A 26,919-nucleotide genomic window follows, 5' to 3' on the forward strand; every position below is an offset into this window, starting at 1 on the left:
AAATTACATTTGCTGCCAGGGCTAGTCTAGCAACTCTCCGTTGGCTTGTGAGCTCCAGAAATCGAAACTCAATCAGGCCAATGAAATCGTGTATTGAGTCGTTAGGTGGGCTTAACATAATGATTGATGGCAGAGTTGCAACGGTTTGGCTTGAATTCCCTGCTACTTGAAAACAAATAAGATGGATGTTGCATTTGGCGAACAGTGTGACACGAGTTAAGCTTTTATTAAGTTGGCAAACGTTTGAACTAGCCAACTAGCTCCGCTGGTGGGAAACGCATGGGACTCATAGCGCTGCCGCTGTCCTATTGCGTGCAGAGGGAATTTGAAAGACAACTGATTATCCCGCCCCTCGGACTGAGCACTGCGAACGGTGAGTGCCCAGACCCTACATTTTAATGTGGGTCTGGCTCGTCACGCTACATACAGGGAGCAATCATTAGGAAATTATCAGTGGAATTATACTGAAACTATACGGAACAGTTCAATTGCACATAGAGTTATCTAGTTCAATCAGGTCTGTCTTTGTTTCTGTATTTAAATGTAAATCATTTGTCAGAAACACTATTTTTTTACAGAGGGCAACCGTTTTATAGTTAGAGGTTAAAGGTTAAATTGCTTTAGAGGCAGTGTAGTCTAACGTCCTACGTATGATTCCTGATATGAGGAGGTGAGAGACCTAAACAGGAGCACATCAAATACTGCAACTCAAAAGCTGCATCTGCATCCCCATCAAACTCTCTCCGTAGCCGTTGCTGAGCGCAACACGTGCATCCCTGTGCTCGAGGAAGTGCATCTTTCGAACCTGATGAAAAAACAAACAAACAACTAAACAAAATAACAAACAAACAAACAAATGCATGAAACTGCATGAGTGACTTACTGACACTCCAGTTCCCATCAACAGGCTCAAGTCCCCAGACTAGTAGCGGTACAGTTACAGTATATGGACGGTAGTATTGCAGTGTGATTATTTGTCTTTGTTGAGACTAATGCTCAACTCTTCTCACTCTCCACCTGTGTATGTGCCGAATCATTGGGACACAAAGCTAAAGTTCTGGAAGGATGTAAGTTTTGGGCCTGTGTGATGTGATGTGTGTCGTTTGACATCTCTCAGAGTTCTAGTGTGTTTAATGCTGTAGATCTGTTTTTGCTGTGGTGTTGGGCTTGCATTTGTGTGTTGCTGTTTTTTTTTTTTTTTTTTTTAAAGATAAGTAGCTTATTGTCTTCCTATATTCCCAAGTGATAAGTTATTTATCTGTTGAAAGGACTTTGTAAATGTGTAAGCTGTGATTTATATGTTAGTTGTATTAGGTCCAAGGTCATAGTATGCATTCTACGGCATGTTGCATGGTATCTGTTAGACTGTGCAGTCGAAGTTGTTTGTCGTAGATGGTGCTATTTCAAAAAAGTGGGCCTGGAAAATTGACTGCATGCTGTGGTTTCAGTTGGTTTGGATTTGCCGAATATGGTGTGTTTGTGTGGAATGTGTAGAGTGTCTGTTGAGGGGGTGAGTGCATTTGGTGTACTGTATGTATCTGTGTGTGTGTATGGTATATGTGTGTGTGTGTGTGTGTGTGTGTGTGTGTGTGTGTGTGTGTGTGTGGAGTGTGTGATGTGTGAGTGTATTTGTTTGTTTAGCATTTTTTGGGGTGTGTGTTAATATGTGTGCGTGTGTGTGTCTGTTACTGTCTTTGTGTGTGTCTTTTAACCTTCCTTCACCTCTCAACCTCAGTGCCACAACCACCAACAATCACTTACGAGTCCCCGAAAAATTACATCATCGACCCACGGGAAAACATCAACATCAACTGCGAGGCGAAAGGACAGCCTCACCCCAGGTATGCATCAACTCTGACACATGGGAGAATTGTCACCATGGAGACAGTTGCTCTGGACACCTCTGCCACAGAGATCGTTGTCATAGTGACACCAGAAATGCTTTACATTAAAGATCCCATAATTCTCATTGATTAAATGCTTTAGATTAACCACTGACTTCAGTAATGTAGGGACATTACCTTAACAGGACATTAACTTCAACCTAAACAAGCTCGTCAAATATTTGTGTAATTATACTATATACATTTGTTTATTTAAATATGTGTAGTGTAGGTAGTTAGCACTTCATTACTGTAATTAATATACACATAATGTGTTAGGCTGTGTGTTGTGTATGTGTATGAAGTGTCACAACAGTGTGTGTGTGTGTGTGTGTGTGTGTGTGTGTGTGTGTGTGTGTGTGTGTGTGTGTGTGTGTGTTCAGGTGCATGTTTAAGTGTGTGTATGTCTAAGACAGCTATGTAGGTGAAAGTACTTATGTAGGACAGTTTGTTTAAAATTGAATGAAAGTCTACCAGGGAGGCTACAGCTAGCTTCCACTATTATCAATTGAGCTGGCTACAACAGAGGTGAAAACATTTAGACCAATCCTCTGAAACTATTTTTACGCTTTGCGAACTCCGCGCTTCAGTTGCGGACCGGGTGTTACCCAGGTGTGGAATTTCAACTGTTTTGCTTGCAATATGTCTACGTAATACATCATGTATAATGTCATTGTACAGTAGGCTGTGCTACATTTGCTTTGGTTTTATAGTTCCTGTGTCCGGCCACTGTGAAGTGATTCATTAACATTTCCAAATGCCAGACTGCTGTTTCTTTGAAAGCCACTGTAGCCTGGCAGATAGAAAGGTTACCTCAGACACCAGACAGGCAGACACCAACTCTATAGAGTTACAGAGCTAAAGGTCTGCAGTTGTGTGAAGCCAGACACACCAAATGCATTCTGGGTAGTAACTGTCTACTGAAGAGAAACATCAGCCATCCCATAGTCTTTGTGGCTGAACATACCTCAGGCCTAACAGAGGTATTTTATCCAGAGTGATTTACTGTGCTGCCCTGCAGAGCATAGGATCTTATCAGTGCCCTTCTCAAGTATAGCAACACTACTGTAGGCTGGTGGGCAAATAAACCCTATAAGGCAAAGCAGTCGCAAGTAGTCTACACGTATAAGGAAACAACTATGGACTCCTTTGAACATTGTTTAATCAGGACAAGTCAGATAGGCCTCTGCTGATAGCATATATTGGATGACGGATGTGTGACAGATGTCGTATGGAACCACAGATAAGATCAGAGCTGACATTCATGTTATTACAGCTTACGCTTGAGCACACGTCAAGGTTTAGTAACTCCATGAAAAGCCTTTTCCTCAGCGGAGGTTGTATGTGGAGAATGAGTCAATGAGGCCTGTGGGAAACTGTGGGAATTAAGCTCACATGACAAGAATCAGAATCAGATTTCCTTTTGGCCAAGTGAGTTTATTTCTGTCTGTTTCCGTTTATTTCCGGGGTCACTCTAGTTTTACAGACAATGTATAGGCAATATACAATATTGGCAATATACAAAATACAATATACCGGTAGACAATATACATTGTCAATACAGGGAGTGTACATATAATTTAGGATGCTATACAAGTAATATCTGCTATGGTTTGCAACTGCACGTGAAACTAAACTGACCATAACTCTCTCTCTCTCTTTCTCTCTCTCTCTCTCTCTCCCTCTCTATCTCAGCTTCTCATGGACGCGGAACGGGACACACTTTGATGTGGACAAAGACATCAAGGTGATCATGAAGCCGAACTCGGGGTCGCTGGTCATCGACATCAGCAACGGAGAGAAGGTGGAGGCCTACGAGGGCATATACCAGTGCACAGCGCACAATGACCACGGCGTCGCGGTGTCCAACAATATTGTCGTCCGCCAGTCAAGTAAGCCCCCCCATACACACACGCTGGTCAAGAAAACAAGTCCATCTTATCCAATTCCCCTCTTTATGCTATGATGTCTTTAAGTGACTCACTCAAGCAGTGTGACGTCAGCAGGAGCTAAATTTGCTTTAGGGAGTAAAGAGATGTTGTAATAAAATCATGAAGTGTATGTGCGTGCGTGCATGCCTGCGAGTGTGTGTGTGTGTGCGTGCATGCCTGCGAGTATGCGTGCGTGCGTGTGTGCGTGCATGCGTGCGTGCATGTGTGTGTACATGTGTGCATATGGACTTTTTTGTCCACATAGTCTGCACACAATTTTTTTTACAAACTATAATACGTTAGAGACATAATATACTTCCTAGGGTTACATTAAACACTTTATGACTCAAACTTTAACTGAAACCCACGACTCCTCTTATTATATTGTTGAGTGTGTTTGTCTTCGCTGTCTCACAGGGTCCCCCTTGTGGTCGAAGGAGAGAAATGAGCCCAGGTTGGTCCAGAGGGGAGACTCCCTGATCCTGCACTGCAGACCCCCAGCGGGGCTGCCTCCACCCGTGATCTTCTGGATGGACCCATGTGAGTCATGCGGCAGTGTCCTTGTCATGAACAAACAACAACAGCAACAATAACAACAACAACAACAACAACAAAACAACAACAGAAACAGTAGTAGCAGCAGCGTGAAAGCAAATGCGGTTTTGTTATTGTGAAAAACTGCTGAAACAAGTATTTAGAAGAAATTACTCTGACACATACAGATTTCGTTTTTTATCTCTTGCACAGTGTATATATATGTACAATCTCAAATGTTTTTTTTTTATTATTATTATTTTGAATGTATCCACAATCTGAACCAATTGGATTATCATAAACTGATGTTTTTAGTTTATTTTGACTTTGACTTAGTTTTTTTTTTTTCCAACCCAGTTTTCCAGCGTCTGCCACAGAACAGCCGCGTATCCCAGGTTTTGAATGGGGACCTGTACTTCTCCAACGTGCTGATGGAGGACGCCCGCAGTGACTACATCTGCTACGCCCGCTTCCCCTACACCCAGACCATACAGCAGAAGCAGCCCATCACTGTCAGAGTGATAGACAGTAAGTGCCACCAACCCCAAACCTCAACTACACCCTCTACCTACCAGCCCTGATGCTGGACGATGATGCTCTCTATGAATGCCCCTACACACTAAAGGGCTCCAAATATTAACCGTTTCAAAAGAGTTCCATTATCAGCATCATAGTTGTTCCCACAAGGCTTCCGTTTTAACATTCCATATGTTATCTTAATGAAGCGGAAGTAGATTGGGAACCAAATAGAACGTTCAAGAATTGTTTTTGTTTTTGTTGTTGAATACCTGCGCCAATACCTGCACACACACAACAGCACTCATTTATTTTTTTTAACATTCGATAAGCAATGGATTTTATTGAGCGGTACTGACATCAATAGAGCTGAATGGTAATCAACGCGGTGGCGGTGAAGGGGTTCGGCGGTGGTGTGCGGCGTTGTGTTGTAAACAATGGAATCTAATGGAATCGAACGTTGAAAGTGGAGTGAGCAGCAGCCTGTCACAATGAGATCACATATACATAAATTATATCTTTCTTAATCCATATTGGTGTTCTATCTACTGTACGTAACCTGTGGCATCTATACCATCTATACACGATATTTCTTATCACCATGAAATAAAATAAAATTGCGTAATAATGACGTTATAAATGCGCTTCAGTTCCCAGCCATTGTTCCACCCAACCATCCATGGAGCAGATGTCTTAACTCTGAAAATCCATATGCACTTGCACTGAGTGCTTCTCATACTGCTTGTGGAGTAGATACTGTACGCATGCTGTATTGCAATGCTTTATATTTAAGCATGAATCGTGTTTCTTTTGATGTTGAGCCATCTATGCCCATAGCCATCATATATTTTTTATTTAATTTGTCTGCTTTTTTTCCAGTTTTGGTTTCTTTGTTATGTTTTTGGTGTATGTGCAGGGGAATCTGCTGGGAAATCTGTGTGTTTGCTTTGGATTGCCTGGTCTTTTGGATGTGGCTGTCCCTGATTTGCTTTCCTTTCTAGCCATGCATGCTTACTGTGTTTTATTGTATTTCAGTGGATGCAATGAATGAGACAGTCTTGGCGTCTTTTATCAATGAGACACATTTGTTTGGTGGTGAGTGCTTGCACACCTGTCCAAAGTGAACCCACCCCCTCATTTCTCTCCCCACCATTGCCATAGTAACCTCTATGACGTCAGAGGTGGAAATGTCAGACTCAGGAAGTAAACATTCTCTGTTGTGAGGAATCACTTGTTTGCACATCTCTTGGGAAAGGAGGTGGATAGTATTGGCACCTAGTATAAAATCAGCTGCTGTATTATTTGGATGTTGCAAAAATATGTTTGTTACGTCTGCTTCCTGAGTGCAAACCTTTCCACTTTTGTTTTTAATATTCCATTTTAACTGTACCTCATCTATATCAATACATTTTATAATAATAATGCATCAATCCCAACCTCTCTAACTTTAAAACTAACTTCATTCACCAAGACCATCATCATCGTCATTTCATTCCTGAAGAGTCACCAAGAGTCAATAGATACTTCAGATTAACTTTTCACTGAACCTTTTCAAATTCATCAAAAATATTAGATATCTAAAAATGTCATAACGCTGCTGTCGGGTGGAAACCTCATACTGTATCTCCAAATTCATTACTTTTAGGAAATTGAAAAAAAACATGTATTTTTAAAATAATTCAACATTGCATCATCAAATAAATAAAATAAAAAACTCCAACAAATTTGGAGATACAAGGTTTCCACCTGACAGCAGCGATAACATAAAACTGAAAATGGGACCAACAATGGGTTTGAGATGTTGTTGAAATGTCCTTTTTCAATTTATGTTCTTCAGTCTCCTAGTAAGTGTGCATCCCCTCTAAAGCAAAGCAACTGACCCAAATACACTTGTGTTGTTTGTCTTTGCATTCAGTCACTGGCTCGGTGTTGCCTTGTGTTATTCCAACTCAAATCAACTCAAAAAACACCTCACATACACACTCCTGTACCTTGCGATCATCCCCTTGGCCAAATCCTTCCACTCTTCTGACACTCCTCACACACCTCTCTCTCTCTATCTCTCTTTTTTTTTTCTTACGGAATCCTGTAGGTGACATTGCAAGATATTTTTCTGTGTATATCCAGAGAATGTGCGCTCACTTTAAATTGTGTGCTCATTTTAATAAATTGTTCTCTCTATTTAGTAAATCATACATACGTTTTACTAAATTGTGCACAAGTTTTACTAAATACTGTGCACACTTTACTAAATAGTGTGCTCATGAGCGCACAATTTAGTAAAATGAGCACACTATTTAGTGAAACATGTGCACGATTTAGTAAAACGTGTGCACAATGTACTAAATTAAGGGCATAATTGGGTAAAATGAGCGTGTTATGTAGTAAAATTAGCTACCCCTAATCTAATAAATACAATCTAAAAAATGAGACCACAAGTTAGTAAATGGAACACTCAATTTACTAAAATGAGTGCACATTCTCTCGATATACAAAAAAATCTTGCAGTGACCCCGTCAGGGCTCTGTCCTTCTCTCTCTCTCTCTCTCTCTCGCTATACTGAGAGTGGAAGGATTCCTACCATCCGCTACGGCATCTCAAAGAGAGGTTCACTTCTGTGCACAGTCACAGCCTCCAAAATAACGCTCAGTTGTAGTGCCCTACTGTAGGATACTACAGTATTTGCGCACTACTTACCTGTATGTTTACGTGTAAACCAGGGAATTGTGCAGTTGAAGTAGAGTAGGCCACTAGGTCATGCAGGGAGCTCTGTGGGGTTTCTAAGGCTGTGTAATTGAAGCTGGGTTTTACTCAGTGTCCTTAAAGCTTGGCTGAAGAGGTAAGTAGCCTACACGCCCATCCATGGTGGTGACAGAGGACTTCTGCATAGGGCGAGAGGCTGGAAGGAACTGGTATCGATTGCTGGTGGATTCGATTTCATTTATTTATTTACTTTTTTGACCAAGATGTACCTATTTTCAACCAAAGTTGGCTCTCTGTCTCCGAAAAACACGTTATATTTTAAGACAGAAAAAATAGGAATCTATTATTCCCACTAGATGTATTTAAATGTAACACATCTAAAACCCCACTCTTGGTATCTGAAACACATGTTCCCTCATCACCCCTGTGTCTTTTTAAAAACAACTTATATTAGCCTAATATTAAAAAGCCTGCTTTACTACTCCAAAAAAGACTCCAAAAAAGAATATTTTTTACTTTTTACCTTACTACTATACTAGAACTATTAAATTCCTACCTAATTATGTAGAGGCCATAGCCTGCCTGCGCCTGTTTGTGAAATACAGGAAAACTAATTTTAACAATACATTTTCTAAAACTAAAACTGTACTAAGTGAGATTATCAGTTAGATTGTTCTTCGATGATAATTACAGCAATACATGTAACCACATGCTATAGAGCCTTAGCTGCTGGAAAGGCTGGAGCCTGTGTGTGCCAGCCTGTAGTGTATACCCTGCCCTGCCCTGCCTGTGCCCACATAACTGGGCTGTGTGCCCCCTTCCTGCCCACAGACGCTGGTGCCGTGGGTGAGCGGAAGCCCACCTTCATGTTACCAACTGGAACCAGCAGCACCTCCATGGTGCTGAGGGGAGAGAGACTGCAGCTGGAGTGCATCGCAGACGGCCTGTGAGTGCTTTGGAGACATTAGCATTTAGCATTTAGCATGTATTTACTGTAGCAGGCCTGTGAGTGCTTTGGAGACATTAGCATTTAGCATTTATTTACTGTAGCAGGCCTGTGAGTGCTTTGGAGACATTAGCATTTAGCATTTATTTACTGTAGCAGCCCTGTGAGTGCTTTGGAGACATTAGCATTTAGCATTTAGCATGTATTTACTGTAGCAGGCCTGTGAGTGTTTTGGAGACATTAGCATTTAGCATTTATTTACTGTAGCAGGCCTGTGAGTGCTTTGGAGACATTAGCATTTAGCATGTATTTACTGTAGCAGCCCTGTGAGTGCTTTGGAGACATTAGCATTTAGCATGTATTTACTGTAGCAGGCCTGTGAGTGTTTTGGAGACATTAGCATTTAGCATTTATTTACTGTAGCAGGCCTGTGAGTGTTTTGGAGACATTAGCATTTAGCATTTATTTACTGCAGCAGGTCTGTGACTGCTTTGGAGGCATTAACATTTAGCATTTAGCATTTATTTACTGTAGCAGGTCTGTGAGTGCTTTGGAGACATTAGCATTTAACATTTATTGACTGGAGCAGGCATGTGAGTGCTTTGGAGACATTAACATTTAGCATTCAGCATTTATTGACTGTAGCAGGCCTGTGAGTGCTTTGGATACATTAGCATTTAGCATTTACCCAGATAGCAAGAGGCTGGCGGACCACTTTCGGTCCACTGGGGGCACATCTGGTGGTCTTCTGGTGTTTTGCTAATCGGTTCTCTGGCAGTCCACTGGCGGGTTGCAGACAAATGGCCCAATATATTGCCACTATTGGTCTAAAATCTTTTTCATTTTTTCAGTTATACTCCATACATGATTTTAATAACATTTCATGTATTTTCTCAATATTCATGAAAAGTTCAATTTAAAGAGATGGTGGTCCAACGGCGGACCACAAGTGGCACTCCACCGGCGGCATACCACCAGCGGTCTGCTATCTGCCAATCTGATTTTGCTATCTGGGTATTTACTGTAGCAGGCCTGTGAGTGCTTTGGAGACATTATAATTTAGCATTTATTTACTGTATCAGGTCTATTATAACCTGGTTTAGTTCCAGATCCTAATTTACAAGCTCAGTCTGACCCTAATTCACAAGCTTGTCTGAGTGTTTCTCTCTCTCTCTCTCTCTCTCTCTCTCTTTCTCTCTCTCTCTCGGTCCCTGTATGTGGATGACACGGTAGTCCTACACCGGAGATCTCGTGGAGTAAAGACAACGGCGTCCTCCCCGAGGGACGCTTCTCCTTCCAGAACTTCAAGAAGACCCTGCAGATCACCGAGGTGACCGAGACCGATGCCGGCAATTACAGGTGCACGGCCAAGAACAGCCAGGGAGACGCCCACCACGTCATCACCGTAGAAGTGAAAGGTGTGTGTCTGTGTGTATCTGTGTGTTTGAGTTTTGGCCACACACCTCCTTTTCCCCTTCCTGTGACCATTCTCCATGGATTGGAGAATCACTTTACTGTTTAGATGAAATGGAAGCATTCAAATTCTGATTTAGTTTGAACCTTCTTTGGATGGATTTATTTTTATTTTGTATACTATGAATTGATTCAGATTTACAGGCCTACATATCAGCTTTTGATGTAGCATGTATTCATTTGACTCTGAGGTTATTGACAACTTGGTTGAATAGTCTAACTTTTATCCTTTGTTGGATTAATTCTGATAAAACATACTCTTTTTGTTAATCTTTCATGACCTGGGTATGACTTACATATTAATTTATCATCCCTTTATGTTCTGAATGGAATCTAAATTAATTATAGTTCCATTCTTTGACTTGAATTGATTCTATCACTGTCTGTTTTCTTGTTCTTCTCTGAATTGATTCTGATGGATCTGGGTTCTGTTTACCTCTGTTTCCATTACGCACAGCTGCCCCCTACTGGACTGGTGCTCCTCGGAACCTCATCCTGGCCCCCAAAGAGAGCGGCATCCTCACATGCCTCGCTGGGGGCAACCCCAAACCCAAGGTGGCATGGTCTGTGAATGGGATGCCCATTCAAAGTGAGTGCCACATGGCAACAACAACAATAACAACAACAACACATCATAGCGCTTTTTAGGGTACCCAAAACACATCACAGTGAAATGGGCAACTTTACTACAACAACCACCAATGTGTAACATCCACCTGGGTGATGTACGGCAGCCATTTCTCACCATAATGCTCACCACACACCTAATCAGCTTGGGGTGGAGAGAGAGAGAGAATCAAGCAGCCATCCACGATTGTGCAAGAAATAATTCTGTTTTGTTTATTCCAAGTGCTCAAACCTATAAATTAAGTTTGTGTTTCGAGCACACACTTATTCACTGCACACTAAATAACTATATGGGGGTTATTTACAATATATTGAATGAGTAGTGTGAATGAGGTACCAATTTTACAATAATTTGACTGTCCAATCTAATGATAACTGTCCAATAATTTGACTGTCCAATCTATTGCCCAAATAATTTGACTGTGTAATCTGAAAGCAAAAATATGTGTGATAAACTCACCTAATCCTGGCTGAGGTTGACAAACACCACAATCACCATGGCGATACTTAACCTGTGGCACCTCCTTGTACAGATGCCCCCAACGACACCAGTCGCGAGGTGAGGGGCGACACCATCTTCCTCTCCGACGTCCCCACAGGGTCCAGCGCTGTCTACCAGTGCAACGCCTCCAATGAGTTCGGCTACCTGATGGCCAACGCCTTCGTCAATGTCCTTGGTGAGTAGCTCACAGTCATATTTTTAGGTATAGGTGTCTTTTTTCTATCGTATGTTTCATGTACTTTTTTTGCCTAGAATTAGCTGATAACTTCATATGAGATCCAGATGCAATCTTTAAAGTTAATAGCAACCTCCTCACATTCTTATTTCTGATTTAAAATGCACAACAGTGCATTATATTAGTCTACAAATTAAATGGGCATTTTAAACACTATTCCTCTCGTTTTCTACCTCGCTAACTACAAAGTAAAGACACATTCTTCCGGCTATTGCGCAAACGCCTCTTGTTCTGATATAACAACTGCTTTATTGGCAAGACAAATAGATCGCTCTCATTACCAAAGTAGTTATTTTGAATGCAATAAATCTGAATTAAATCCGCAATAAATCTGGATCTCTAAATGAACCTTCATACTGCAGACAATGTGTCTGAATACACACACACACACACACACACACATATCAAGAGTAATTTCTCTCCCTGTGTTTTAATCTCCACAGCGGAGCCACCACGAGTGCTCACTCCGCCCAATAACGTGTACCAGGTCATCACCAACAACCTTGCCTTACTCCACTGTGCCTCGTTCGGATCCCCTATTCCCACCATCACCTGGTACATCACTATCACACACACACACACACACACACACACACACCAATCTTCTTGTGCAATCAAATATCAAATAATATCAAACCTATTTTCTCAGTAACACAAAAAAATGACCCATACTCTCTTGTCAGGTTCAAGGATGGCCAGACCAGTATACTGAACGGAGATCCGTACGTACTTCACACCAACGGCACGCTGGAGATCCACGTGGCCCAGCCCTTGCACAGCGGCAAGTACACCTGCATCGCCACCAACTACCTGGGCAGCAAGGAGAACCACGTCTACCTGGAGGTCAAAGGTGAGAGACGGACAGACAGATAGATAAATCACTGAGCATGCTCACTACAGATCAGAAAAGGGAAGAAAACCAAGCAGAGGGGGAGAGACAAAAGCCAAAAAGAAATCAAATGGAACTTTATTCACCCCATGAAAGGAAACGTAACGTAACAACGAGTAGACCACAAACAAGAAGGAGACAACATGTAAGCCTAACCAATTAGCACAAATAGTACACCACATAGCAGCCATGAGTACAAGATCTGAGATGTATCTGAGATGTAATCAGTAGGAGCAGCCGTGGCCTACTGGTTAGTGCTTCGGACTTGTAACCAGTGGGTTGCCGGTTCGAACCCCAACCAGTAGGCACAGCTGAAGTGGTCTTGAGCAAGGCACCTAACCCCTCACTGCTCCCCGAGTGCCGCTGTAGCAGGCAGCTCTCTGCGTCGGGATTAGTGTGTGCTCCACCTCACTGTGTGTTCACTGTGTGCTGAGTGTGTTTCACTAATTCACGGATTGGGATAAATGCAGAGACCAAATTTTCCTCACGGGATCAAAAGAGTATACTTATTCTAAATTGCTTTTTAAAACAAAAGTACACTCAGATCTTGGGGTACCCCATCTGAGAGATAATTATTCATTTAGCAATAACCCAAATATTGCTTTAACAATAACCCAAATAGTGTTTGTATGTAATGGTTATTATTGTGGCTAATATACTATTGCCCAGTCCCACCCTAGATCAGGAGAAGAGGCAGTTCATCAGTTGTGTAAGGAATGTCTTGAGCCGACTGTGTGTGTGTGTGTGTGTCTGTGTATGTTTTCAGAGCCCACACGCATTCTGAAGCAGCCGGAGTATAAGGTGGTCCAGCGTGACAGGAAGGCAGTGTTTGAGTGCAAGGTCAAGCATGACCCAACCCTCATCCCCACCATGGTCTGGCTCAAGGACGGCGGAGACTTACCCGACGATGACAGGTGTGTGTGTGTGTGTGTGTGTGTGTCTGTAAGATCTACCTATCAAGAATTTGCTGGCTCAGCGACCCACAGCTCGCCAATGTCAAAGAGTCATGAGAGAAAAGGACATCTAGCACTTAACTGTTCCATCCATGATCAACTGCACTGTTGCTATCTATACATCTGTACATCATCACTGTGTCCTCCACATCTTAAAGCAATATCTACACAATGTAATATCACGTATGAGTGGAATTTCTGGCCTGACAAATACACACCACTGCAAACTACTTGTTAAGTGGTCTGTACCGTACATTATTAATAAGTCCCTCTGCTTTTTGCCATTTTCAATATCTATGGAACTCTATTTCAATATCTATTTCCCTGTAGTGTAAATGATACACACTATATTTTTTATTATTACTATTTTTATAAAAGATAAATAAATTAAAAATGTGTTTCGCCATTTTCCCGTCCTGCGAGTAGGTTTGTGATTGGTGCAGACACCTTGACCATCTCTGACGTGACGGAGGCCGATGAGGGCACGTACACCTGCATCATGAACACCACACTGGACCAGGACTCCGCCAGCGCGACGCTCACCGTAGTGGGTAGGTGCACTCACGGTTTACTCATGATTTACTCACGGTGTGCTCATCATAGTCAGTAGGTGTACTCAAGATTTACTCACTGTAGTCTGTAGGTATACTCACGGATTACTCATTGTAGTTGGTAGGTATACTCACAGTTTACACACTCCAGTCGGTAGGTGTACTCACTGTAGTTGGTATGTCTATTCAATGTAGCCAGTATGTATCATGTAGTCGGTAGCTATACTCACTGATTGGTGTAATTGATCTTGCTCTACAGTAGTTGACAGATCTTACTGTAGTTGGGAGGTGGATTCACTGTAGGTAGATGTTCTCACTCTGTGTTCTCACTCTGTCACTCTGTAGACGTTAAGTGTCATTCGGTTTTTGTCATGACAAATTAGGGTTAGGGTTATGACAGTGTCATGTCACTTTTATGTAGATACATTCAAGTAAAGTGTTACCGATGTTTTTACATGGATATATTGTTGGGCATATGGGACGTGGTTGTCTAGTGCCTTCCCCACAGATGAGCTGGCTACTTCTCCTTAGCACTGCCCATCTGTTACTTTATTTGTTTGTTTGTTCTTGTTTGTTGACTTTTAAGTCGCTCTGGATTAAATTGTCAGCTAAATGAATATAAATGTAAATGCAAATGACCTGTTTATTACTGTTTATGTAATGTAAACAACAGTGCCGTGTTTCCTGAAATTTCAGCCTAACAGTCTCCTGATCTTGCTGTATCTGATTTAGTGTAGGGATGTAGTAAAGCTGATATGACTTAATCACCTGAGAAGTTATCTCTATTTTAGTGTGTTTTGACACCAAAAACCTTTTCATCTGTTAAAGGTGCCATGTGTAAGAATTGTAAAAATATCCAAAAAATGAGCTACACACATCAAAAGAATGAGAAGAAATAAGGGTGATGTCATTAAAAAAATGACAAGGTAGGTGCTGCAGAGATATCAAGCTGAATTGCTTGCTATGCTTGCTAAATTACTAACCATAGCCCGACAGGTGTCATAATACCAGTTTCGGCCATGGGAGGCGGTATGCGGGCAACATAACCGCCAGCCAAACTGCAATACATGTTTTTCGGTTGTTACTCTAGGGTACACCAACTCACTTTCTGGAGGTATACTGCCCCCATCTTTATGGAATGTGGAGTATGAATTGATTTTTTGGCAGACATTACACATGGCACCTTTAACCCTCACTTTAGTTTGTTTGTTTAGTCAGTTTGAACTGAAGCTATTGTGTGGTGTATGGGAGCATTGAACTGATTCACCAATGTTTGTACTTAGGACCTTGCTCATATTATTAAATGAGTTAATTTTACTTAATTAGCTTTGGTAAGACTTTAATATTCAATACAATACAGAGACCTGGAGTTCATTTTGTAATAACAGAGGCTTCGACATTATTACAATTATGTCATTATTCTTTTCGCTAATAACTCCTCCTACCTTACTTCTGCCCCGCCCACCAGAGGCCACACCCACTCCGGCCATCGTTTACGGTAAAGCCCGTGTGGCGCCCCTCAGAGTTGTGTTGCCATCTGCCATGACCCCTCCAACCCTGCACTGGATTTATGTTTGATTGGGATGTTTCCTTCTCCCCAACTTTTTGTTTGTTATTTATTTCTTGACACATTGTGCCTGTGTATTACCGTGGTTTTGTTTTGTTTTATTTTGTTTTGTTTTCGTGGTTACCATTTTAAATGTACACGGATAAGACCCACACTAACAGTTTAAAGGTGCGATTTGTAGGATTGTTAACGAACGTTCTGTAGGCCAAAATCAAAACACTGGTGAACGTTCTCAAGACTACCAGACGCGAGCCTCTTCTGGGTTGCCAGATGTAATGAAGACTTAGCTAACGTTAGTTGACCTGCAGCTGCTTTAACGTTTCTCCAACCATGACCCAGCTACACATTACGGAAACAGTGAAAACAAAAAATACCTCTCTAACCAACGCAACATATTTAGCTGAAGTTAGCGATGCAGATTAAGTTTAGCATAGGCTACCTGTTGTGGAGAAATATGACCAGCTCAGCGTCAGACTTGATATTCTTAGTTTGACGAAGACGTCACCATCTCAGGAAGCTCCTCCGATGTCCACTTAATTTGTTTCTTGTTTTAATTTTGGAAATGTGCCTGCCTCTTGTAGGCGTTCATGACTACAACTGACAGCTGTTGACAGTTGGCCAATTTGGCAACCCAAATAGGAGGACGCGCTAGCCCATTATTAATACGCTATTCTAGAATTAATCGTTCAAAACATAAACGAAAATTCCGAAAGATTCCGCCCCGTAATGGGTTTTACGGGGTTTCACGGGTTAGAGTAATGTTGTCAAATAAGCCATTACTTCAATTCATTGTGTTTCCTCACTCTCTGACAACATATGGTGATCATTTTTGGAATGGTTACAGTTTATTTTCCATTATTTCCTACATACTGAACCTTTAACAGGAGTATTTGCTAGTTTCCCTTACATGGATTAAGCCTTGTCCTAGAGTCTAAAATATTTTTTCTTTTGTCATTTTGACATTTTTCTTTGAGTCTTGGACTAAACTTAATCCATGCACAGGAAACCGGCCTTAAAAAAAGTTTTATTTATATTTCAGTATTTTTTGTGACTAATTTCCATCCAGCATGATTTGGTCGTTTCTTATCTGACTCCCTGTTCATTCAACAGGCTATACATTCCCATACTGATGCATGCCTGTTCCCTTCAAATAAACAGCATCCCACATCAACTGCTGTGGTCTTGCCCTGTTGTTTCGTGATGTGCTAAGACTCTGTCTTGTTCAACAGAGAGACCAGATCCGCCTACTGACCTGGAGCTTACCGATCAGATGGAGAGGAGCGTCCAGCTCACCTGGATCCCCGGAGATGAACACAACAGCCCCATCGAGAGTATGTCATCCATCCACCCATCAATCTGGCTATCCATTCATTCATTCATCCATCCATCCAGACACACATCCTTCCATTCAGTTTACCGTTCATCCATTCATTCGTTCGTTCATTCATTCATTCGTTCATTAATTTGTTTGTTCATTCGTTCATTTATTAATTCGTTCATTCATCCATTCAGTGTGTTATTCGTTCATACATTTTATGAATTCAATGTGTCACTTCATTATCTAATCATCTATCCATCCATTTTTTAACATTCATTTATTCATTTAATGTTATTCATTCAGTGTCATTCATGCATTCATTTCTTCAGTATTGTTCACTAGTAAATAATCCATGTTACCACTTCCCAACCATATCCCCTTTAATAAAGCCTTTACTTAATTGTATCCATTCATTGTGTATCCAGCTTCGTGTGTATCCAGCAAGCTCAGCCTTTAGCGATGAGCTTTTCAAACCCTGTCCTCCTCCTTCTCCCTCTGTGCTCCTCAGAGTTCCTCATCCAGTACGAAGACTCCCTTCATGAGCGGGGAGTGTGGGTCAACATGACGGAGGTCCCTGGCACCAAGACCACGGCCCGGCTGGACCTGTCTCCATACGTGTACTACTCCTTCAGGGTTCTGGCACTGAATGATGTGGGCTACAGTGAGCCCAGTGTACCATCGGAACAGTACCGGACCAGTCCAGCCAGTGAGAAGCCTTCTTTTTTCTTTGCAATGTTGTGGTGGCCCATTTCACGATTTCAAGATTTCCGGGTTCCTTGAACTCGGCTGAATTAAACCATGGCAGGGTAAGGCAGGGTAAAGGAACCATGGCAGGGTAAAGGATCCATGGCAGGGTGAAGGAACCATGGCAGGGTAAGGGAACCATGGCAGGGTAAAGGATCCATGACAGGGTAAAGCATCTTCCTGTCGTCCCGGTAGAATGTGCTGTAGAAGAGTGACTTTCTACCACTCGGTTTGCACCTTTGAACCTAAACCTCGGCAAACTTGACGACATTTTGAAAAAGTGCTACATTTTTACTTAACCTGTTTGTTGACAGCAGACAGCCGGCAAGTAGCGATAGCTTTGAAATGTCAGCGTAATTTAGTTTACACACTGGCAGCATCTTGTGAAATGGGCTTAATCGCATAATTAAGCCTTGTTTGTATGTGTGTAATGTTTGCTTGTGTTGTTGGTAAAGAAGTGCTTTTAACAACCAAAAGGAAGTAACTAGAAAATGTATAACTCCACAGAGCCAGATGACAATCCATCAGATGTTGAAGGTTTTGGAACAGACCCCAAGAATCTAGTTATATCATGGAAGGTACAGCATTTCAGACTCGTAAACAGTAATATATACTGTTAAGTTAAAATACATACCATACTGGGGCGTGTTTCCCAAAACCATAGTTGCTAACTAAGGTAGCAACTTTGTTGGTTGCAATGCAATTTCCCATTACCAACCAACTATGTTGCTAACTGGTTAGCAGCTATGGTTTTGGGAAACACACCCCTGTATATGGCACTCTAGAAAGCCTGTAATCATATCGGGTTTATCATCTTATTATTTGCTTTTTTGAAAGACAATGGCACAAATCAAACAAATGAACTATTCAGAAATTGCGTTCCATGTGTGTTCATAAATCCCATTACATGTTGTAAATATGTGGCATTTTGTTACATGATCCCTAACATTTTGGCTAATTCGATCAATTTGATCTATGTAATGCAATTTCTGTGTCACATAAATAAACCTTAAATTAAATAAATAAAGAAATAAATAATAAAGAAAAAATAAATAATGGTGTCTTTCCTGGTTCTTCCTCGGACATCAGCCACTGACGGGTCTCCAGTCCAACGGTCCGTACCTGCAGTACGTGGTGAGCTGGAGGCAGAAGGATCTGGACCAGGAGTGGGCCACCGTCACCGTGGAAAACGTCTCGCAGTACGTGGTGCCCGAGACGCCCACCTTCGTGCCCTTCGAGATCAAGGTCCAGGCCATAAACCGCTACGGGTCAGCGCCCGAGCCCCAGGTGGTGGAGGGATACTCCGGCGAAGACTGTGAGTGGAGCCGCTCATATTCGTTTTCCAGGACGAGACACAGATTGCTGTATCTGTTCACTGTTTAATGTAATCATTTAGTAGACACCTTCGCCTAAAGCTACGGGAAGGACGGACACACACACACACACACACACACACATGCAAACACATCAAGTATCCATAGTATCCGTTTGTGAGTTTTCAGTGTTATTAGGGTGCTTGTCAACATTCTGTAACTTTACGGAACTATTACAGTTACAGTATTTTATTTGGTGTGGTTACAATAGTTTATTTTACAGTCGACGGCAGTTGTAGGAAGTTCCTGAAAAAAAATACTCTTCTGCTTCCTTGGCTGGCTAGACTCTGATATCAACAGTAAAACAGTAAAAAACTGGAAATCCAAAAAGAGTATGGATGAGTGGATCCAGAAATGGTAAAAGAGTATGGATGCGTGGATCCAGAAAGGGTAAAAGAGTATGGATGAGTGGATCCAGAAATGGTAAAAGAGTATGGATGCGTGGATCCAGAAAAGGTAAAAGAGTATGGATGAGTGGATCCAGAAGGGGTAAAAGAGTATGGCTGTGTTGGATATGATTGCGGTCTGAGCACCACTCTGTCTGGCTGTTTGTTTCATCCCCAGTGCCCTCAGCAGCTCCAGCCAGTGTGAAAGTCGAGGCAGGAAATGACACGATCGCAGAGGTCAGCTGGGAGCCTGTTCCCATGGCAACAGTCCATGGAAAACTACAAGGCTATAAGGTATCTGACTTAGGAGGAGTTTCATGACAACATACATGTTTATTATGGGGTAGTATTGGAGTTTGACTTGGAATCAATGTTATGGTGCTATATAAATATAATTTCATTGAACTGAAGTGAACTCAATGTAGCTTAACTTAACTGAAATGCATGGAATTGAATTGAATCTAATGCTCACCTGTATCAGGTGTACTACTGGAGGGAGAAGAGCCTGCTGCAGGAGGACTCGGAGCCCGAGGAGGTCCAGGTGATGGTCTTCAGTGGGAACAAGACGGAGGGCAAGGTGCCTGGCCTGCACCCCTACAGCCTCTATAACATCCAGATCAGGGTGTTCAACGGCAAGGGAGAGGGCCCACAAAGCGTCACGCAGACGTTTGAGACGCCCGAAGGAGGTAGGAGAATACAGGAGCAGCAGCGACCTTGAATGTTGAGAAATGCTACCCTGGAAATCCAGAGTTCTCGCGAGAGCACAATTTGACACTAATCCAAAAAAGTCTGAGATGAGTGACTGTCCACATTATGATCATGGTGCTGACTCTCTTCTCCTGTGTCCTACCCAGTTCCCGGACCTCCAGCCTTCCTCCACTTCACTGACCTCAGCCTGGACTCTCTGACGCTGGTGTGGGGACCGCCCAAGCAGGACAACGGCCGCCTGACTGGCTTCACGCTCAAATACCAGCCCGGTGAGACACCGTTTAGGCCCTAAACTTTAGGACCATATTCAGCTCACAGGGATGGGGAACGCACTCAGTCACACCTGCTGGATTACTGGAAACATTATGCAAGTTATGTTGTCATAGCGTTATAGCATTTATTACATAAAAAAAGCAACTGAAGTCAAAGTTAAGTCAGTTGTCTTACAACAACAAAACAATTAAATTCAATTCAAAGGTGCTTTATTGGCATGACAAAAAGAGTATTTACATTGCCATAGCAATCATACTAAACAGTGCATACACATTTATGTTACATTACATTACATTACCTTACATTACATTTGGCTGACGCATTTTTAACCAAAGCGACTAACAACATGGTAACAGTTAGGTTTTAAAGCAATTCTCTCAACAATTTTAGGACGATTTAAAAATGGTAGAGTACAGTAAGAATAAGTGCATCAGTGAGTGCTGTTTTTAAACAGTTGAGTGTCAGTTCAAGACGGCTGGTAAGTGCTAGCATACATGTGTAACATACAGTACATACATACATACTGGTACATACATACATACATACTGTGTAGATCTAAACACATATAAAATATCCATAAGTAATAGAGAATAGAAGAAGATAGAAGAACAGTCTCTCTCTCTCATAACACTGTCATCATAATCTATGTTTCTCTTTCTCTCTCTGTCTCTCTCCTCATCCCTCTCTCTGTTGTTTTTTTTTAGTGAACAACACGAGCGAGCTCGGTCCCATGGAGGAAATGACCCTGCCGGCCAACGAGACGAAGCTCACCCTCTCCAGCCTGAAACAGAGCACCCGCTACAAGTTCTACATCAGCGCCAACACAATTAAGGGAGCTGGCCCCACCATCACAGAGGAGGCCGTCACCATCATAGACACAGGTGAGCACGGCGTGAAATGTATATATATATTTTTGGGGGCTTTTTATGCCTTTAATGATAGGACAGTGGAGAGAGAGCAGGGGTGGGATCCGGAAAGGACCACGGGGCGGGAATCGAACCCGGGTCGCCGGCGTATGGTGCAGGTGCCCCAGCCAATTGCGCCACAGCTGGGGCCAACACACTGTGAAATGTGTATGCATGAGGTGTATCCTGGAGATGATGGTAGCAAGCCGTAGCCAGAAAAGTTGAGGGTTCAATTTCCCACCATCATAGAGAAGGCCGTCACCATCATAGATAAAGGTGAGTGGCGCTGTGTGAAAACAGATGCATCATGGACTTGAATTCCCCTGTAAACTCCCATGTAAACAACACAGATACTCTAAGGCAGTGGTTCTTAAACTTTTTGTCTGGTGACCCCCTCCTCTCTAACCAGCGGAATTTGGTTTAGAAATGTTGTGAGATGGGCATTGGAAGCAGAGGCAGAAAATGTCTTCTCTCATAGGTAGGCTGTGTCACCACCACCATTAATGTCAATGGCAGCCTTTGACTAAAAACCATCAATGCATCCAAATGCAAATAATTTTGCGACCCCTCCAATATTTTTTCGCGACCCCCAGTTTAAGAACCACTGCTCTAAGGCAGGGTTTCCCAAACTGTGGTACGCGAGCTGCCACTAGGGGGTACGCAAGATGAGAAGGGCAATGTCGGAAAGGTGTTAAAAATGATTAAGTAATTAATAATCAAATTAATTCATAAATAATAAATGATTTCGAATCGGGTTATAATGATATGGAAACGTGAAATTAAAGAAAATCATTTGTAAACTCTATAGCAGGCTATGTTTTCATTAAAAAAATAAGCTACCCACAATGCATGTGATTTCCTGCGGGCAGCCAGAATATCTGCCGTGTTAGTTTCGTGGAAGTAGAGGCTATGTGTAGAAGGCTACGCAAACATGGCAAACTGGCAAAAACAGGGACACTGTCCAAAAGGACTAATTAAAGCGATCGAAGAAGAGAAGTGAGAGAAACAGAGCAGGAGACAGGTAACGATGGGATGGGGGGCAGAATGATGAAGGTGGAGGTGGAGCACAGGTGAATAAAAGAAAGGACGAGACAGAAAAGACTGCGCGAAGAAAAGGAAAGTAGCCTATGATGAGGCAGGCCTAGGCTTCACGTGGATTGGGAGACAGACTACCCAAAGCCACAGTGCGTGGTCTGCAGTGAGGTGCTACAGTATCTCTAACCAGTCTAATGCTGTTCTCCACACTGTTTTTTTAGCGTGAGAGCTCATAGACCAGTTGCACATTTTGATTTTGTTATTTGTTATCATGTAGGGCGGCTAATTAAACATGATGCCTGGAATGCGTCAATAGAATGTGTTACTTTTCGGATGGTGGGGGTACGCGAGCCGAGGATGTAGAAGGTGGTCCGCGGGGAAAAAAAGTTTGGGAACCGCTGCTCTAAGGTATACGGGAGTATGGAGTGCTCTTCCACGGTCCCGAACAAGCCTGGAGATGCACCAGGTTTTACAGCGGCCTATGTGCAGAGATGCTCTTTGTTAACCAAATAGTGACTGGCTCTTGATCATTAGGTCTTGATCTTTTCCAACCAACAGTAATCCCATAAACTGTCAAGGAAGGTGCCCAGTGCATTGGAAATTGACAACACGGGGTAATGGTACTAATTCTTACCTCAGGTTGCTTTAAATGCATCAGGTCTTGATTTGTTGAACTATCATGGTCTAGTTCTGTCGCACACCAAGTGCCATCAGGTAATAGGTTTGTGCGTGTGTGTGTGTGTGTGTGTGTGTGTGTGTATGTGTGTGTATGTGTGTGTGTGTGTGTTTTGAGTGGACTAACATTTCCCTTTTCTCCTATGGGGCCTTCTGTGTAGTAGAACATCTAATGTCGAATTGTCTAAGACTCTTAAGTGATCTGGTGCAGATCTGAGGTTGATTATGATCACAATCGCAACGCTTCCGTCTGTGACTGCTTTCAGTTAATTAAATACACAAGAGATACAGCTTGAGAGTGCCTCATTCCTTTTTACGCACCCAAAATCTACATAATGAATTGTTTCGGAGTTGAGCGCACCCACTTTTCCCGCAAGTAAAAAAGAGAAACACGTTCGCCTTGAACGCTCCCCTCTGTTCACTGAAATTGAGCGCACCTCGGCTCATCAGCAGGTCCATGTCCACATCAGGTTTGTTCAGAAGTCAGCAGATACATAAAGCTGAAGCATTTCCTCCTGTTGTTGTTACCACTGCCCCCCCCCCCCCCCCTTTGTCATCGGTGATGAACACGGTACACAACATAGATACACTAAATATTGACATACAGTACAAACACGCACAGGCAATATGTCCATTAACAAGTGAATTCTTTATTTTATATGCATGCATGCACACACACACACACACACACACACACACACACACACCAACTCCTTGTTGTGTGTGGAGTGCCTCATCAAATAGTGAACTTGTATCCTCATCATGAAATGGACTTTAGAGTCCAGAGTATGATAAAATAGATGACATTATGATTAGATGTGTAATCGCAGTCCTGTACAGTGATTTCCCTGTGCTTCGGTAATACTGTATGTCAATGTATGTCTTAAGGTGCTTTTTGACTGATATTTCATGGACATATGAATCACTATAATAACGGACTCTTTTGGTTAATGTATTTGAGAAAAGAATTGGACCAAAATCTGGTATTTGTCTAACATACCAGTGGTTGACATAGCTCAGACAGCTTGCTAATATATCCGTCTGACTTGTGAACTGAGACTCACTCTGCCTCTGTGTGTATGTGTGTGTGTGTGTGTGTGTGTGTGGGTGGGTGCGTGTGTGTGCGTGTGTGCGCGTGTGCGTGTGTGTGTGTGTGTGTGTGCGTGCATGTGTGCGTGTGTGCGTGTGTGTGTATGCATGTGTGTGTACGTGTGTGTGTGTCCTGTTTCCCTCTCTTCTCTCCTCTCCTCTGAAGCGTTTTTGAGGCCGCCCACCTCAGGTGTGGGCAAAGGTAACGCCCCCACTGGGCTGATGGATCTGCATGTTTTAGAGGCATCAGCCATCAGTGCAGCTCTTAGTTCTTCTCATTCTTACTGCACCAGAAAAAGGTTCATCCAAAAGGATCTCCATAGAGGAACCCTTAAAGATTCTACTTAGTACCTTTCAAGCCCCTAAAGGGTTTGTATTGTGAAAGGTTCTACACAGCAACTTTTGCTGCCTTTTTCCCTTTTATAAGGGATAGTGCTTCCGAAGGTTCGTGGCAGAAGCCTCAAATGAGGGTCCACAAGGGTAATTCAAAGTTGCCCGAAATGTTTTCCAATGAGTGTTCTAAGTAGAACCTTTAATTGAGAGTTCTAAGTACAACCTTTAATTGTTCCTGGAGAGTTCTAAGTAGAACCTTTAATTGTTCCTGTATGGAGATATGTGAAGAACCCTTTTTCCAAGAGTGACCTGAACTGTAGGCCAGCCGACCTCTAGATCACCTGCATCTGCATGTATCTTCCCTCAGAGTAGACCAGTCAGGCAATCCCTCCTTCTAGAGATCTGTGCCATGTCTCCATGATTTCCATAGAAATACAGTAGGGCTATGGATTGGTTAGAAAATAGAAAATAGTCAGTTAAATATGAATGTTAATGAATGTTCCTCCATCCCATTCCCTATGCTAGCTCAGGCCTTCCCCTTGGAGTTTTTATTTACCATGACTGACTAGCTCAGTTTTTAATGTTAAAGTTGATATTATATACAGGGCTTAAAGTTCTTAAAGGCACTGTGCTAGAATTCAGGCATGGGCCAGGCTGTTTTTAAAAGATTTAGAATAGAAATGGCTTTTGAACATTTTTGACAACTTCAGGCACAGAGATGTTGGTAACACCTTACTTGACAGTATCGACATAAGAATGACATGACACAATGAACCCTAACCCAAATCCTAACCTCTACCCCTAACCCTAATTCTAACCCTAACTTGTTATGACAAAAACCGAATGTCACTTAATAACAGAAACGTTATGGCATAAATGACTTGTTTATGACACGTTCATGACAGTGTCATGTCACTCTTATGTCGATACTGTCAAGTAAAGTGTAACCTTGATGTTCCTTGCTTTAAACCCTGCATATAGAAAAGTAGCTGACATCATAGTGGAATGTTTTGTTCAACTGACATCATAGTGGAATGATTTGTTTACTGCAGTATACCCCCTGTAGGGTTAAAGTAGTATGATTTTGCAAACGCTTCACCCAACCCTGCCTGCTCTTTCCCATGATAAGTGACTTGACCCATGCGCTAGTCTCCCTGCGCTAGTCAGACTGCTCTGCATGGTACTGCATGAGGATAACTACTACTACACTAAACCCTCATTTTACTGCCTCTGTCTTGTCTGTTGTTTAGTTTTTCTCTTATGTCCGTCTCACTCTTTCTCACAATAGAAGTGCTCTTGTGTGTTTCTTTTCTTGTTCATCTATTTTTACTTCACTGTCACTTCATTTTGTTTGTCATTCTCCATCTCTCCATCTCCAGATGCACTCATTCTATTTTATACTCTCCTGTTTTCTGTCTTCCTTCTCTCTCTCTCTCTCTCTCTGTCTACTCAGTTGCTGTTGTTCAATTTTCATCTCTCCATCTCCATATGTACTCATTCTATTTTGCAGTCTCTTGTTTTCTGTCTTCTCTCTCTCTCTCTCTCTCTCTCTCTCTCTCTCTCTCTCCTCAGTTGCTTGTGTTTATATGTAAACGGTTCTACCTGTGTGTGTGTGTGTGTGTTGCCTCTGTTCCTGACTCTTTCCAGGCCTCACAGAGCCCCCCCACACAACACCTCCCCCCAGCCAGACTCCTCCACCCCTCTCTCCAGTTTATAAGGGTACTGACCTCTGACCTCACTACCATCCTCACCCCCCCCCCCCCCCCCCCCCCCCCCAACCCACACATGTCGTGGAACTCTATGATCTAACACTGCATGTCCTACAGGTTATGCGATATAACACCACTGACACTGATGTCTAACGCTGCATGTACAGTATCCTATTGGTTATGCGGTATTATGTCACTGACTCCACTGTAGTTCATATCCGTTAAAGTGTATTACTAGGATACTACTAGTGCAGTGCATGCCCTATTTAATGAAGCGTTGAACTAGTAGTGTTTAAAGGCTACACACATTAGGGGCCTGCCATGCATTCCTACACAATCAACCGTGAACACATTTGTGCAGAATTAACACCGTAGTGTTAACTTGCATGTTATTATAGCCTAGTTTTATAAACTGCATGGTTATAAGTGTCATTCAAACTAAGAAAGAAAAAATATATATCAACAGACATTTAAAGAACGTCTTCTTTCCTCAGCTGTAGTTTACTGTGCATTATGCCACTCACTGTGGTTTGGAAGCTGTATGTCGACCTGTCAGTTGACCTTTGACCTTTGGAGTTCCTGGTTTCATGTGTGCTTGTTCTCTTCAGCTCGTCCCACCAGCCGGCCGTTCGGAAGGGTAAACTCATCCGTGGAGCAAAACGGAGCTGTAATAAGCTGGGAGTACTCGGGTCCAGATAACATTTACGTGGAATATAATGTAGAAAACAGTAAGACATGCCACAATACTCATTTAAAACAGTCAGTCCACATAAAACTGTAGTACGCTTTATAGACTTAATTGTTTAACGCATGCCTTCTCTCTAAATGTTAAGTACTTCAAAATCGTAGACGTTTTACTGGAACTTAAGTATTTAGCATTATAAAGCAGTATATTTGTACTAAAAGTTAGATAATGAGATAGAAACGAATCATAGTATGCCTAATAATGTCTCACTTTTGACATGTTCTATCATTCTCGCATATATCAATATGAAACATATTGTTTACATACATAATGTATAAATATAATTATAAATAAATGTTAAAGCTTTATCCTCAGA

General features: G+C 42.2%; 1 protein-coding gene across 3 annotated transcripts in view; it reads left to right on the forward strand.

The window, feature by feature from the left end:
• nrcama (neuronal cell adhesion molecule a) overlaps nt 1–26,919 on the forward strand; it is a 90,314-nt gene that overhangs the window by 57,236 nt on the left and 6,159 nt on the right. Inside the window, exons 4-24 of one of the 3 annotated variants that reach the window (XM_076296995.1) lie at nt 1,736–1,841; nt 3,579–3,775; nt 4,232–4,354; nt 4,706–4,876; nt 5,900–5,959; nt 8,399–8,513; nt 9,747–9,931; nt 10,444–10,575; nt 11,147–11,290; nt 11,794–11,905; nt 12,034–12,200; nt 13,006–13,153; nt 13,619–13,743; nt 16,540–16,641; nt 17,137–17,334; nt 17,880–17,950; nt 18,462–18,687; nt 19,310–19,425; nt 19,613–19,817; nt 19,986–20,108; nt 20,817–20,993. In XM_076296995.1, the coding sequence (XP_076153110.1) occupies nt 1,736–1,841; nt 3,579–3,775; nt 4,232–4,354; nt 4,706–4,876; nt 5,900–5,959; nt 8,399–8,513; nt 9,747–9,931; nt 10,444–10,575; nt 11,147–11,290; nt 11,794–11,905; nt 12,034–12,200; nt 13,006–13,153; nt 13,619–13,743; nt 16,540–16,641; nt 17,137–17,334; nt 17,880–17,950; nt 18,462–18,687; nt 19,310–19,425; nt 19,613–19,817; nt 19,986–20,108; nt 20,817–20,993 (3,003 nt within the window). Of the gene's footprint in view, nt 1–1,735; nt 1,842–3,578; nt 3,776–4,231; nt 4,355–4,705; nt 4,877–5,899; nt 5,960–8,398; nt 8,514–9,746; nt 9,932–10,443; nt 10,576–11,146; nt 11,291–11,793; nt 11,906–12,033; nt 12,201–13,005; nt 13,154–13,618; nt 13,744–16,539; nt 16,642–17,136; nt 17,335–17,879; nt 17,951–18,461; nt 18,688–19,309; nt 19,426–19,612; nt 19,818–19,985; nt 20,109–20,816; nt 20,994–26,919 lie in introns of those variants that run through there. The other 2 variants (XM_076296992.1, XM_076296994.1) reach the window with 2 other exon arrangements.

The sequence above is a fragment of the Alosa pseudoharengus genome, unplaced genomic scaffold (genome assembly GCF_046254945.1).
Source record: "Alosa pseudoharengus isolate Yale_2024_CS ecotype anadromous, Long Island Sound unplaced genomic scaffold, YU_APseudo_1.1 YU_APseudo_1.1_scf_20, whole genome shotgun sequence".
Taxonomy (NCBI): domain Eukaryota; kingdom Metazoa; phylum Chordata; class Actinopteri; order Clupeiformes; family Clupeidae; genus Alosa; species Alosa pseudoharengus.